Consider the following 14,700-nt stretch of genomic DNA (forward strand, 5'->3'; position numbering starts at 1 on the left):
ACAGGTACTGTTTTTTCCTTTGTTCCAACCTCTGTTCTGGCACAGGATCCCTATATAGCTATGGGGGTGGTAGTTTCTCAGCAAAGTGTTTAGATGGCTATCTGGAGTGCTTGAGGGGTGTGTGTATGTGCATGCATGCTCCAGAAAGCCGTAAATCTTAATTCCCTGCTACTTTTGAATGAGACTATCAGGTTACACCTGTGTGCTTTTGAGCAGCATTATTTTACATGGTTTACAATGTGTACGCTATTTATAGTACAGAGACATTTAAAATGTGACCAAAGATCTGGCTGCATATACAAAATACTAATAAACAAATCTATCCAATATACAAACTCTGTCCCAGTGTCCAAAACTAACCCCCTGCCCCCACACACACCATGTTCTCTCTAGCACACCCTCCATTTCAGGCACTTGAGTGCTATGGTGACAGGTTATAAGAAGAACCAGATAGTCTCCCTCCTCGAGAGAGAGAATAATTTGAAGCTTTCCCCTTAAGGACATCAGATCCAGGGTCTGACAGACCACAGGGAGAGAAGTTTACTTCAAAGCTTAGGAGATTCTGAGACTGTCTGGCCCCTCCTGCAGCTTGTCTTGTTAAACCAGGGCCTGTTAGCTTGAGTGCGTCAGCTGATCACAGTTCAAGTAGATGCAGAGGTTTATTCCATTTAGGTGTGTCTGTGCCCATCACTCTGGAGCTGGAGACTTCTTTTAGAAGTACCCGTAGAGGTGGGGTGGTCATGCCTCGTGGCTGTGGCCCCTCCCCGGTTATATGAGGTGCCGTTGCCCTGACCCCCCCCAGTTCCTTCTCTCTGCCATTGGATGGAGTCAGAGCTCTGTGTGGTTGTAGACTCTCAACCTTGCATTAAGTTTTAGTCTAGTTAGTTAGTTAATTGCTAGATTGTGTCCCTGGTTTAGCCCTTACCGAGGTTTGAACACTGTCCTTTGTGTGTCTCAGCGAGGCTTACCTCAAAGAGCATTGTGCAATCTGTAGAAGTGGACTCAGGTGGCATGAGACTGTCACATCAAACAGCACTTCCTTGAACAGGTCATGTAGCCTGTTCTGGTACTGAGGTCCTCCTTGGGCTGAAGATCATCCTTGTGCCTGGAGAGTGCTGCCACCTCTGGTTCCAGGGCAGGTGCCTCTCCAGAGAGGCAGAGGAGCCATTCTCCATAATCAGTGCCAACAAAGAGATCTCATAAGACCAATTGGGGCAGCTCTAGGTCACGAGATGACTCCTCTGCCTCCACCAGGAAAAGAGCGGTCTGGCCCGGCACCACTTCTGACGTGCAGGATGACACGGGTACCTCTGACCCTTCTCTGGTACCAAGTGGGAAGGGCAGACACCCTGTACCATCTGGTCTGTTTCTGGCCTCTGAGCATCCATTGAGTCCAGTACTGACGAGAGAGTGCCAGTACCCACGGTGTCCATTTCGTTGGCATACCAGGCAGCCACGGATCTACTCTGCCTTTTGGTCCAGGACTTTCCCAGGGCTGCCTCACCTACGTCCCTTCTGATGGAGTGAGCCACTGAATCCTTGTCTGTCAGCACCGCATCCAGATGCTCCCCTTCCCATGATGGGGATAGAGCCGATGCTGGAACTGGGGATGCTGTCACACACCCAGCTTGAAGGTTTCCATCATACACAGGGTTTCGTTCACTGGCTCTCAGCACCTCCATTATAAAAATTGTTCCAGTGCCTGGATCAGAATCCATACAGGGGACCTCGTCACTGGGAGCATTTTCGTCCCTGTTACATTGAACATTGCAGATACTCCCATGGCGGCTCTCACCACCCTCGACGTCAAGGCACTTGGGTGCTCTGGTACCAGTGTTTGCACCGGGAGCAACACTGCCTGCAGCACCAACATGCTCGGCCTTCACCGGGGGGCACAAATTCCATTCTTCTTCTGGATGACGGATGAATTGGACTGCCTGTTGGCTCCCTTGGGCATCACTCCTCCCATGTCTCCGAGATCTTGGGGCTTTTCTGATTCTGAGGCAGCTTTGTCATCGTCTTGCCCTGCATCACATGATGAGCTCCGAGGGCCACCAATGGGCCAATATGACTCCCAGGGTTGGCATATGCCCGGACTGGGAAGAATTTCCCAGGTCTTGTTCCTACTGGCCACCAGTATCATATCATATCATGTATCGTATCTGGTATATCATATCAATCTCTGTGACCTCCTTGGGCTCAGTGGGATGCTCCTCATTCGCAGTGATCTCATTCCTTGTCCTGTTCAAACCTGAAGTCACCTGCCAGGTCAACAGTAGTGACTGCAGATCAGCCGCAAGCCTAGGCATTGGCAGTCTTCCTCCCAATAGAACCTCCAGACTCCTCCCTCCCTCCTGAGTATGCCTTCCTGGGAGTAAGAGCAGGTTTGTCACTCAGCCAAGATCACCATCCTCATTGCTGGACTATGCTGTGCTGCTTGGTTCTGGAGGACTTTTATGCTGTGTAGCCTCATCCCTTGATCTCCAGGAGAATATACACAAACTAGTAGATATTCTGCAGTCCAACTTCCCTATGAGAGTGGCCCTCCCGATTAATGCACTCCTCGCGCCAGTGAAACACCCCTGGAGTACACCTGCCTTTGTACCACTGATGGCTTAGTATATGGAAAAGTGCGATTTTGTCCCCAAGCAGGATTTGAGGGGTTCTGTTTCTGCCTGGCTCTACGCACCCCCGCCTTCATCCCCAGCCCCTCCATCTCTCTTCAGGGACCTCTCTCACAAGACATTGCTCATCAAGCTAGTCAGCTCTCTGACATTAGGAGCAGTAGAGGAAGTTCTGCAGGAACACTGGGCCACAGCTTTTTCTCCTGGTATTTCCTGATACTGAAACCGAAGGGCAGGATGAGACCCATTTTCAACCTTCATGGTATCAACAAATTCATCAAGTACTTGAGAGTCCTCATGGCCTTTCTATTGGCTATCCTCCCTGTGCTGTCTCAAAACAACTGGTATGCTGCTCTATCTTCAGGATGTTTATGTTCATGTGGCAACTCTGCCGAGCCACAGAGTTTCTCTGTTTTGTAATAGGAGAATGTTACTTTCAGTATGTGGTTCTCCCGTTTGGTGTCTCTTTTCTGACCCTGAAGTCTTCACCAAATGCATGGTGGTGGTCATGGCATATCTCAGGAGAAAGGGAATCCACAACTTCCTGTACCTTGATGACTGGTTACTGACAGGTGGCTCCAGAGAGGAGGTTCTAGTGCACATAGACACCGCATAGTGTTTGCTCAACCCTCTGGGACTCATTTTAAACACCACAAAGTCAACCTTGGCTTCTACTCAAAAAATCAAATTCATTGGGGCCTTGTTAGATTTTGAGGTCAAGGGCATTCCTGCCAGCTGACTGCCTCCAGGGATTTCAACGGCTCTGACTCAGTCTGCAATCTCAGTCCTCCATGACAGTCTGCATGTGTCTGAGCCTGTTGGGTCATGTCTGCTTGCATGCAAGTGGTCCAGTTTGTCAGGCTGTGCCTTCGCCCTCTTCAGATGTGGCTCAGGACAGTTTACTGCCCTGCTCTGCATACTCTGGATAGGTTGCTTCACCGTCTTTCAGTAGTCCTAGATTCCTTGTGCTAGTGAGAGTCCCCGCTCAATGTGTGCCAAGAAGTCTCCTTCGCTCGGCCATTGCCAGCCAAGTCAGTGGTTTCCTTCTGGATTGGGGGAGGGAGGGGCGGACATCGGGACTCATTGAGGGTGCAGGGTCTGTGGTCAGGACAGGAAGCCTCACTCCGTAACAACGTGTTGGAGCTTTTGGGCCATCTACAATACATGTCGTGCCTTCCAAAACCACATCAGCCACTCAGTGGTTCACTTACTCACCAACAATACCATCAGGACATAATATGTGAACAAACAAGCGCATTCCATGTTACTCTTTCTCTAGGGATGAACTTGTAACAATTTTGTATTGAAGACATCACTACAGTAGCAGTCCACTTGTTGGGAGTGCAAAATTGTCTTATGGACCACCTCAGCAGGGTTTTTCCCCTGAGCCATGAGTGGTCTCTGAAGGAGAGTGTCTTCCAGGTTGTCTTTGCAACATGGGGCATCCCCACAGTTGACCTGTTTGCAAGAAGGGAAAACAAAGTTCTACTATTTTGCTCTTGGCGGGGCCCTCAGCACATGCGCTCTCTCTAATACCTTCCACTGCAGCTGTTGGACAACTCTTCTGTACGTCTTTACACCTATTTTGGTCATTCCTCAGGTCCACCCTCAAGCTTAAGGTGGATTGGGCCAAGCTCATCCTCATTGCTCCAGCACAGCTCAGACAGTGCTGTTTCTCAGGTCTCCTTGCTCTGTTAATTCAACTTCCCACCCCCTTTGTCTCCATCCTGACCTTGTCACTCAGAACCACAGCTGGACGCTGCATCCTGTGATCAGCTCCCTGCATTTTATGCCAGGGCTGCGGCATGGCTGAATGAAGAGGAAGAGCAGTGTTCAGAGGCTGTCCAACAAGCCTACTCAAAAGTAGGAGGAAGTTCTCCAGTAGGGCGGCCTACTTAGTGAAATGGAAGAGGTTCTTGGTGTGGTCTTTGGCCCATGGGATCCAACCAACAGGGACTTCCATCCAGGGCATCTTAGAGTACCTGATACATCTTCAGAAATCAACCCATGAGCTCAGTTCACTGAGAGTGCATTTGGCCGCAATATCAGTGTTTCATCCCCTTATTCATGGGAAGGTTGTTTTTTTCCTAATGCCATGGTGATGAGATTTCTGAAGGGGCTTTTCCACTTGCATCCTTTGGTTCAAGATCCAATTCTGTCATTCAGCTTAAACATTGTTCTGTCGGCTCTGATGGGCTCCCTATTTGAGCCTCTTGTATCCTGCCCACTTCCCCTCCTGTCTGAGAAAACTGTTCCTGTTAGCCTTCACTTCAGCAAGAAGGATATGTGAGTCGCAGGCCCTAATGGCCGAGTTGCCTTACACTCAGTTCTCGAAGGGCAAGGTAATACTGTGACCACACCCAATTTTTTTTTATCCAACGTGGTCTCTTTCATCTGACTCAGCCGATTTTGTATTTACCTGTGTTTTTTCCCTAAACTGCACTCTTCCCTGGAAGAACAGCGCCTCCATGCTCTGGACGTCAGGTGATGTCTAGCCTTCTATCCAGACAGGACTAAGCCATTTTATGTCATATGCGCACGCATGAAGGGGCGAGTAGTCTCTGCACAGACCATCTCTAGATGGATATCCTGTAACAAGACTGTCTATGAGATGGCGTCGGCTATGCCTCGTCAGCGGTCCACGAGAGCACAAGTGACATCCATAGCATTCCTCAGTGGCATTTTCCAGACTGGACACTTGCAGGGCAGCCTAGTGGTCACTCATAGGTATGTTTACAGACCATTATGCTATTATCACATCTTCCAGAGCGGATGCACACCTCACAAGGGCAGTCCTGTGATCCCTATTTCAGTAGACTTCGAGTCCCACCTCCAGATTGGGGTACTACTTGTGAACCGCCTATGTAGATTACACGTTGGCATCTACTCAAAGAAGACGACAGTTACTTACTGTAACTGGTTTTTCATGATGCAGATGTGGATTCCACAACCTGCTCTCTGTCCAGCCTGCATCAGAGTCTCCTCATGGGCTTTTGGTATGATGGAACTGAGCGGGGTTGAGGTGGTGCTGCCTCATATAGCCAGGCTTGGGGCCAGAGTCACAAGGCTCAAGTGCCACCTCTCTGCGGCAAGAGTGTCTGGCTCATCATGCTGGGTGCACACGCCCCTACATGGAATATACATCTGCATCACATCTCAAAAACGATTATACTAACTTTTTTCTTGCTGTGGTATCACAAAGAGGGAGAGGTGGTCTCTGTGGTAGTCAGAAGCCAAACCATTTGTTGGCTTTCTAGGTCAATCTGAAACTTCACAGAGAAATCAACTGGTGCAGCTTTTATATTTATCCCTTTGGAAAATACCACTTGATAAATGAGCAGTCACTTAGTGCACTAGCAACTTGGGTTTCAAGGTGTAGCTTTATGTAAAATGGGTACTATTGATCTAACCACAAGGTGACAAAATCATGGATAGCTGTGGAAAGGTCTTCATTCGAAAGTAAAGGATACAAGCAAAGATTAAAACACTCCTTGTAATCTCTGCTGCACTAAGAGGTTGTGAAACTGAGTAAGAGGTAGCAGGGCAAACCTTCCAAATAGTGGGGCAAATACATTCCATGCTTTTCTTCCTCTACCCTAACAACGTTACCTCAGTGTTACCTACATTGTCTGAGATCTTGCTCTCATCCGTGCCCCTTAGACATAGGGTAAATTGTTCAACCGTGCCAATGGGTTGAATGAAATATTTCTTCAGCATACTGAAGACATCCATCACAGTCCCTATATCAGCAATAACTTCTGTAATCTCATATACACATTGAATAGTCTGTTTCAACAGTGAATTCCACAGTGGGTAAAATATGGTAACTCTGATAATAAGAGAGGCTTCTCCTGGTGGGTGGTAGGAGATGCTAGAGAAGATAATTTCTAAAATATCTTACAGGTATTTTATTGCTTTAAAAGGGAGGAGGGATAGCTCAGTGGTTTGAGCATTGGCCTGCTAAACCCAGTGTTGAGAGTTCAGTCCTTGAGGGGGCCACTTAGGGATCTGGGGCAAAATCAGCACTTGGCCCTGCTAGTGAAGGCAGGGGACTGGACTCAATGATTTTTCAAGGTCCCTTCCAGTTCTAGCAGATAGGATATCTCCATTTATTTAATTTATTTTAATAATTTAATTTCAGACCAGTCCTCCACCAACTACAACTCAGTCACCAGAAAGCACCATGGATACCTCAATGAAAAAAGAGAAGCCAGCCATCCTGGACCTCTATATACCTCCACCACCAGCCGTTCCATATTCTCCTCGGTATGCAGATATGCATGAACTACTGAACAAAAAGCTCCTGCAAAACTCTGTGCAGATTATCTTGAGGAAATTGCAGATCTTGCAGACTTTCTCTGGGTTTAGTAAATGCATAAGCCACTAAGAGTATAACAGTACTACTTATTGTTGGAGAAAACAGTTGTGTACAGTTTTAGAAAATCACTCTATGCTACATAGAGCAGAATTGCCCAAAAACATTAACGGATGCTATTATAGCATGTGAAAAACCACTGAGTAGCAAAAAATAGCCATATTTAATCTTTTTCATGACATACTTTTTTTCCAATGTTCTGTTCTTATCAGCTTCAGTAGCTACTTGGAAGAATTTTATGGTTGGAAAACTGGTTTTAAATTTGTTAGACATGAAGAACCCTAAAACTCAGGAGTACTCTAGGCAGAGTGAAAGAGTCAGTTGGCAGGCTGTATTTTTGTCTTTGAGGATCTAAATCCATAATAAAATTCAGACTTAGTCACGTGAGAGAGAGAGAGATTGGGGGTGGAGATCATGCTAGCTTTAGGCTGTTCCCAAATCATTGGTGATCTGACCTACCTAGTCTCTCATGGTAATACTCCTGAGAAGCTGCTGGGTGCTCAGCACTTCTGAAAGTCAGGTCACCTGTACATAAATACAAAATGTAAACGTAAATAAGTAAGTATTTAGCAGCCTAACTGAGATGCTCGGATTTTTAAAACATTGGTCTTCAGTTCTAAAATCTGTCAGACTAGATATGCTTTGACTAGCATTTGTAAACAGTTTTAAGGTTTTTTGGGACCAGAATAGCAAATCTAAGCCCAACTGCCTGCACCTTGAATGAGTGTTTGTAGGGGTAGAGTTGGAGTTAGGGGATGGCGGGGGCAACGAAAGGTAGTAGCTAATTGTGTGCTAGTTTTGTTCCCTTAAGGAAGTAAACATGAGAAGCTTTTGGCAGCTTTTTTTTGTATTTTTTGTATGCTGTTGTCATTTCTCTCCTCTCATCCTTAGAGTGAAGAGAACCATGGGCATTTGCCCAGCGTGATTCAGTTGCCTCTTGCTTATAGTGGTGACATAGCTGAGCTCTCTGTAGGCCAGACACTCGCTTCAGTTCTATGTAGCTCTGTCTTTGAATCCCCATAGATATGACTGTACATGTGGCTCTTAGGCCTCATGGAAGTCTGGATAGGCCTGGAATTATATGAATGAGGGTTTGGGGGCCCTAAGGTGCATATGTACTCAGAGCCTGCTGTCAGTTTCACGGCTCAGCTGGCTGGCAGCTCCTTCAGATGGTCATATAATAGTGGGTGTTAAAAGTGGGTCAGATCACAGCTGTGGGGGGGGGTGTTTGGTTTTTTTATTTTTTATTTTTAGAATTAAACAGGTGCTTCTGGTTTTCATGAACATATGGTCACACTAGGAAGGGAAGTTCATGCAGAAACCACCGTAGAACATGTAAAAATCTAATTGGAGTATTTTTTTTTAAATAATTAAAAACTCTAAGAGAATCATACTTTGGTAAGTGGGCAGGGAACGTGATATATTAGCTAATGGGAGCATCATTTGTAATGACTGAAATGCCAAACCTCGCAAATAAGGATACACACCCAAAACTGGAAAAGAGAAAAAAAAATCATTATTTTAACCTGCACTTTTCCCTTCAAAGAATTTTAATACATTCACAAGAGAACCACGGTATCCAAAGTACTTCATCTGCTCTGTATGTTTGACCACTAGCGGATGAGGGCCCTGATGTCTTTATGATAGAACTTTCAGTTCTGGTCCCTAAAGTTTTGTCTGTAGGTGTTTATAAGGTAACGGCTACGTTTTACATGTGTTCAACTACTAGCTCATAACTGATTTTTTTTGGAGGGAGTAACTTTTTCTTTCCTCCTTGATAAATTATGTTCAATGAAGTCTTCCCTCTCTAAACATGCTGCATTTTCTGCAAGTTCTCGGGACTTTATTTGCACAGCAGTCAATTGAAAGAAGCATGATTATCAGCTAGAATAATCATTCTGGATTCATGACTGCAGTACTAAAATACCTTTCGCATTGCTAATTGAGTCAAATGTCCTTTCAGGGATGAGAAGGAGAGTCTCGTTTATGGAGGAGGTAATAAACCTAAGCTGCCATTACCTGGCTCCAAGGGTGCAGAGTCTCCTAATTCTTTCCTCGATCAGGAAAGCCGAAGGCGAAGGTTTACTATTGCGGATTCTGATCAGTTGCCTGGGTATTCCATGGAAGCAAATATACTGCCAACAAAGATGAGGGAAAAAACACCGTCTTATGGTGAGTTCATGCCTCTTTTTATTGTTGCTCTTCAGGATTTAAATGCTTCGGAGAGTGTGAAGAAACAATGAGTGTGAGAGAACTGCTGGCTGAATTTTAAGATAATCTGAGGAAAACATAAACAACAAAATTCTAAATTTGAAACCACTTATTCATTTCACTAAAAATTTAAATCCTGTTGTTTGTTACTTTAATGACTAGCATCAAAGCCCCGCTGGATGAGATCAGATTTTGGTTTCCCATTTGTGCATTGGTTGTAACTTTTGGTGGTCATTTTTAGTAGAGTTGGAGATAAGCATTTTGTGTAGCTGTCAGATCTCCTCATAATGCTTCCTTGTTTTATAAGCCAAGTGTCTTGAATAATTTGTGTTCCCACAATACTGTGATGAGATTATGTTCTCCTAAACTTAATGGTACATTCCTTTTATAACCTTCTCCATGTTGCCCTTAGGAAAACCTCGCCCTCTGTCGATGCCTGCAGATGGGAGCTGGCTGGGAGCTGCAGATCCTTTCTTGAGGCCCCGAGCACCAGGGAGAAAAGGCAAGACTATTAAAACAAACAAAAACTTCCTTCTGTCAGGAGGTGAATGAGAGAGAAAAAATCTTAAATTTAGGAATAAAGGATTGTTATTTACAGATAGATGTTCAGCACTGATATTACCATTTTATGCTTTAATAAGTATTAATAGCACGAGGCAGCGGTTGGACAACTCAGGCTTACTTTGCATTGAGACCAAAACCTTTATTTATTCTGTCTTGCAGTTGACTTAAGCATTTGTGGTGGGTTGGACTGATTAGGGCAGATCTGTACTTGTATTTGTTTCTGCTTTCTACTAACAGCTGTTCCATTTCATACATACCCTTCCTGTCCTTCCCACATCTGTCCCGTGAGTGTTGAGGTTCAATCTGAAGTAGGGGCTGGTTTTGAAGCAAACTAGAAGCAGAGCTTTCCAGGAATTATCCCCGCTACAACTGCTGCCAGTGTCAAGCACGAGAAGCTTGAAGCTCTTAGAAAGTGGTTGGGATGTGGGGGATGACTTAGCCAAGTGATTGCAGGGAGAGGAGACCAGGCGAAAGGAAAGGGAGAGAAAACCAGGAGTGCTATGGACGATGCTTATCTCAGGAGAGACAGTGCACCATTGTCAGACAGACAAGAAGCACTTCCTCTGGAAATGCCAATTCAAGCCTCAGCAACTGTCAAGGTAAGAAATCCAAAACAAAGTTGGGTCATTGGGACTCTTCTAAAATTCTGGACCCAGGTTTTTTGTTGCTAATGGGACATGGTTCCATTTGAACAATTATTTTAAAATGAAGCCAGGAGAAAATCCAATTTTTTTTTTAACACATACTCATGCTGGAAAACTGATTAGTGATTAAGCATTAAGGCTTGACCTGCTTGACACTTTGGGGTCAATTAGGAGGTGATGAATCCTAAAGCAGCAGGCACAGAATGGGAGAGAAACTTAATATGATGATGTTGGATGCTAGCTTCTGGTTCGTGTGTTAATTTAGCATGATTCCTATTGTTCCTCCTAAATTCAGGTACTGTAGTGATGGGGGTTGTATAAGAACCTGTGCAGAATAGGAAAGCAGACAGGATGAATATGGTTACCTGGTCTTGAAGTCAGTTACAGAAGTCTCTGCATTTCCAAGAAAGGTCATTGCAATATAAAGAAGCTCATTTGAGGTTTGCAAAATGCTGAAAACTGACTAATTAGCCAATCCAACAGAATGATCAGCAGGTGGCAGGGCTGCTTTTTGTTTCGATTTTAGGAGGTTTTTAAATGTACCTGAACTGTTAGTACAATATAAATGTACAATCAGAAGTAAAGAGCTTAAATTTATATCTTCAAAATATTTGATTTCAAGTGTCCAAACGAAATATTGTGGCTTTAAGAGGGTTATAGCATGTTCAACTTGTCATTCAACTGTATGAAAACAATATTATTTCATTCACCTAACATGCATCGTCATGGTACTAATTAATGTGAAATGTTGCTTTACAGCAGGTCTGCCCTGTTTGAGTCTTCCACTTAACCTTCAAACAGTGTTCCATGTTTATCAATTTGATTTTGTTTTGGGTATTGAATAACCTTGCCATCTTGCCCAAAATACCTCTTAGTGGCTAAGTGTGCACAGATAGGGCAGGTGGTTGAATACCAGCTCTCCTAGGTTCTGCCACTGACTTCATGGTCTAAGCATGGGAAAGTCACTTGAAACCTCTATAGACCTCAATTTACCCATGTAAAATGGGAATAATATTTATCCACCTCATAAGCACACTTTGTTCCTTAATTGATATTTGTATCATGCCTTGAGATCCTCTCAATAGTTATAAAAAAGCAAGACTGTTACTTAATAATGAATTTTAGATGCAAAAACTACATGATTTCCACCTTCTGTTTTACTGCAGGTGAAGATGTCCTCTGCAGGTACTTCAGTAATGAGAGGATACCCCCAATCATTGAAGAAAGTTCCTCCTCGCAGCAGCATTTTGCAAGGCCAGTGGCTGACAGGCAGTTAGTGAGGGGCGCAGACTACATCAGAGGCAGCAGGTGCTTTGTGAACACAGATCTTCATAACAGTGCGACTATACCTTTCCAGGAGGAAGGCGCTAAAAAACTCTCTGTTACATCACCCACAAAATCTTCCTCCACAGAGCCCTCACTACTGGTCAGTTGGATCACAAGACTTAAACTGTTGACTCACTGATTGTTTGATAGAATGTTTTCTCATCTTCTGTTACCAAGTGCCTTTGTTCCTCAGTCAGACTTCTTGCTTTTCAGCTACAGTATTACATAGTGACTGGTGTGTTGATCTATTCCTGGAGAGTTGTACACATCTCCCCTTTTTTGGCTCTAATATAGTGGAATGGAAAGGATTGGATAATGTGAGATGGAAGTGGGATAAAGGTCTAGTTTGTTTTTCCTGCCCCAAAGTTGAGGGAACTCATTCCTCTGGAAACAAGTAAGGCTCCAGTGAATCAGAGGTCATATTTGGTCTGAAATCTGTATGAGCTGTGCAGAAGCAATCGTTGCATTAAAATGAGGTCCAGTGGCACTTCATTTGCTAAAATGCGCTGATGCTGCACGACCTACTGGCTTGCCGAATATGTAGGGCTAAGCAAAAATCCAGAGCTGTTCTCCTGACCAGAAAGGCAAGAGGGTAAACATCTATTTTGTATAATAATGTGGTGTTGTGGCAAGTACTGCTGCAGCTTTAACTTGTTAAGGAATAAAGGTAGCTTCTTCTCTGTGATAACCAGAGAACTGTGTTAGGAATATATTAAACCTGGTTTATAATCCAGTTATTGAGATCTCCATACAGGCAAACGAGTGTTCTCTGATTTGCTGCAGTGCTCATCCATGAAGATGTGGATTGCTACAACATGCCAAGAAAGAGCATCTGTAGAGGTGGTAAAAGAAATGTATTTTTTCCTTCATTGTTTAATTTGCTGTTAACCAAAGTATCCATATAAGAATAAACCCTGTTGGTTTTATGGAACCTCTACGGTGGTTCAGTTTTTGAACTGACAGATGTGTTTTCAGAAAGAAAAATATGCTGTGATACGTTACAGTAGTAAGACACCTGGCTATTTTTAAATGTAGCTCCAATTTTTCACCTTTAAAAGTCTCAAGTAGCAGCTGGTATTTGGGAAAGGAGAAAAAGCTTGTAAAATTATGGTTATTAAAGAATCATTGTTTAAAACTGAATGTACAAGAGGTTGTTAGTATGCAAAAAAAGTGTTTAATTTAAGTGTTAAATATAGCTGTATATTTTTTTTACTCTTAACCATATGTAGTTTGTATATTCCTATCTACACCACTGTGCACTAATTAACCAGTGCCAAAAAACATACTGTTATGTTCTCCATTAAATCAACTGCCAAATGCTGCATTGGGTGATCTTGCAGTAATGACAGAGCCTCCTGTGTTCCATCTACATTAAAGAAAGGAAAAACAGTTTAACAGTTTTTAGTGTCTTGTCTGTTCTATGGATTTTAGCATGTTGGGGTACTGCCCTGACTATGTTATGACATAGCATGGTTTTGCCTATGTAAGTGTGACCAAGCTGATGTTATGAAAATGTTATGGAACTCTGTTATGGCCCTCTAGAGACCAGGTGGTTAAATTCAGGTCTCTAGTAAGTTAGTGCAACTTTGACTTCAATGGTGATTTATACTAGGTTGGAATTTGTCCCTAGAGCTGTAACGCCGTTCTGTAACACGGTTATAACACAGTTTGGTCCCATCTTCATAGGCATGACCATACCACGTTATAATGGAGAGTAGTGTAGTAGTATCTTCACTTTCAACATGACAGAACTGGTAGTGCAGGCAAGGCCAAACTCACTTGTAGTTCAGTTAAGTTCCACCTGTGTGGATGGGGCAGAGCTGAGTGCAGAAACTGCTTTGGTATAAACAGATCTAGGCAACCAACTCTGTGTGTTAGACGCCACTTACAACGTAGTCCAGCCCTGTGCACATAGGCTAGGCTGGCTGCTGTTGAACTATGGTCCAATTCAACAACTGCTGTTAAATTCAGTGTAATGCATAGTATACAAGTTCTGCTTGCCTTTGATAGACTACGTTTGATAGGCTTAAAGGTGTCTGTAGAAGCACATGTGTTTGAACAGACTCTATGTGTGTTCCGATGGGTGGAATCAGAGATGTGTGCTGCTTTTTGTTGTTGCAGGATTGCCTCCAGAGAACACTTTGCTCCTCCTGGGTCTGGTAGTGGTGGCTCATCCAGTCTGACTCTCTGGAAGCCACACTCGGTCCAACAAGAATAGTGAGAAAAGCTTGCTCTAATTTAGCCAAACTGTAAAAACTTCGGTAGCCATTACAGCTTAATCTGCGCTGGCTTTTAAATTGTGCTGAGAATGGTTCTTAACCCTAGTTTGTATCTTAGGTTTAGTTTACTCTGTTCCAGCGTTAGTACTGATCTGATTTGGCCAGTTAGCATCCTTATATTTTGAACACTATTATAACAGTTTGGTCACTTCCACACCTGTCAGACAAACCATATTAGAAATCTAAAAATCTATCTCCCAGCTATTCCCTCTTCCTCCTCTCTGCCTTTTCTTTAAAGTTAGGCTGCAAAGCAAAACTAAACTTTCGATTTTGCTCTTTACTGCATATAAAACATAGCTTCAGACTTTTAATAAAAACAAATGATATTGCAAGTCTCATACTTCTTTCTATTTTTTGGAGCAACCCAAAAGTGATGTCGCACACAGCTGTAGCAGCATTGATCATTCCCCCAGTGAGAGGTGCTGTGACACTGATTCTAGGGGACAGATTTTTAAAGCTATTCAGCTATCTACAGATGCAGCTAGGCACCTAATAGATTTTCGCAAGTGCCTAGGTACCTAATTCCCATTGATTTCAGTTTTGACCTCCCTTTGATTTCAATGGGAATTTAGTGCCTAGGCACTTCAGAAAATCCCACTAGCCCCTATCCGCATATGTTTGCACCTAACTACCTTAAAATATAGTTCTTGGCCTTAATTTTTTTTCATAAACATCAT

General features: G+C 43.7%; 1 protein-coding gene across 2 annotated transcripts in view; it reads left to right on the forward strand.

Moving 5' to 3' along the window:
• The window catches only part of CNKSR3 (CNKSR family member 3), a 96,520-nt gene extending 82,165 nt beyond the window's left edge, over positions 1-14,355 (forward strand). Inside the window, exons 10-13 of one of the 2 annotated variants that reach the window (XM_050949680.1) lie at positions 6,766-6,890; positions 8,963-9,171; positions 9,623-9,712; positions 10,714-10,863. In XM_050949680.1, the coding sequence (XP_050805637.1) occupies positions 6,766-6,890; positions 8,963-9,171; positions 9,623-9,712; positions 10,714-10,739 (450 nt within the window). In that variant the 3' untranslated portion in view covers positions 10,740-10,863. Of the gene's footprint in view, positions 1-6,765; positions 6,891-8,962; positions 9,172-9,622; positions 9,713-10,713; positions 10,864-11,584 lie in introns of those variants that run through there. The other variant, XM_050949679.1, reaches the window with a different exon arrangement.
• Positions 14,356-14,700: the final 345 nt, after the last annotated feature.

The sequence above is a fragment of the Gopherus flavomarginatus genome, chromosome 4, assembly GCF_025201925.1.
Source record: "Gopherus flavomarginatus isolate rGopFla2 chromosome 4, rGopFla2.mat.asm, whole genome shotgun sequence".
NCBI classification, from domain to species: domain Eukaryota; kingdom Metazoa; phylum Chordata; order Testudines; family Testudinidae; genus Gopherus; species Gopherus flavomarginatus.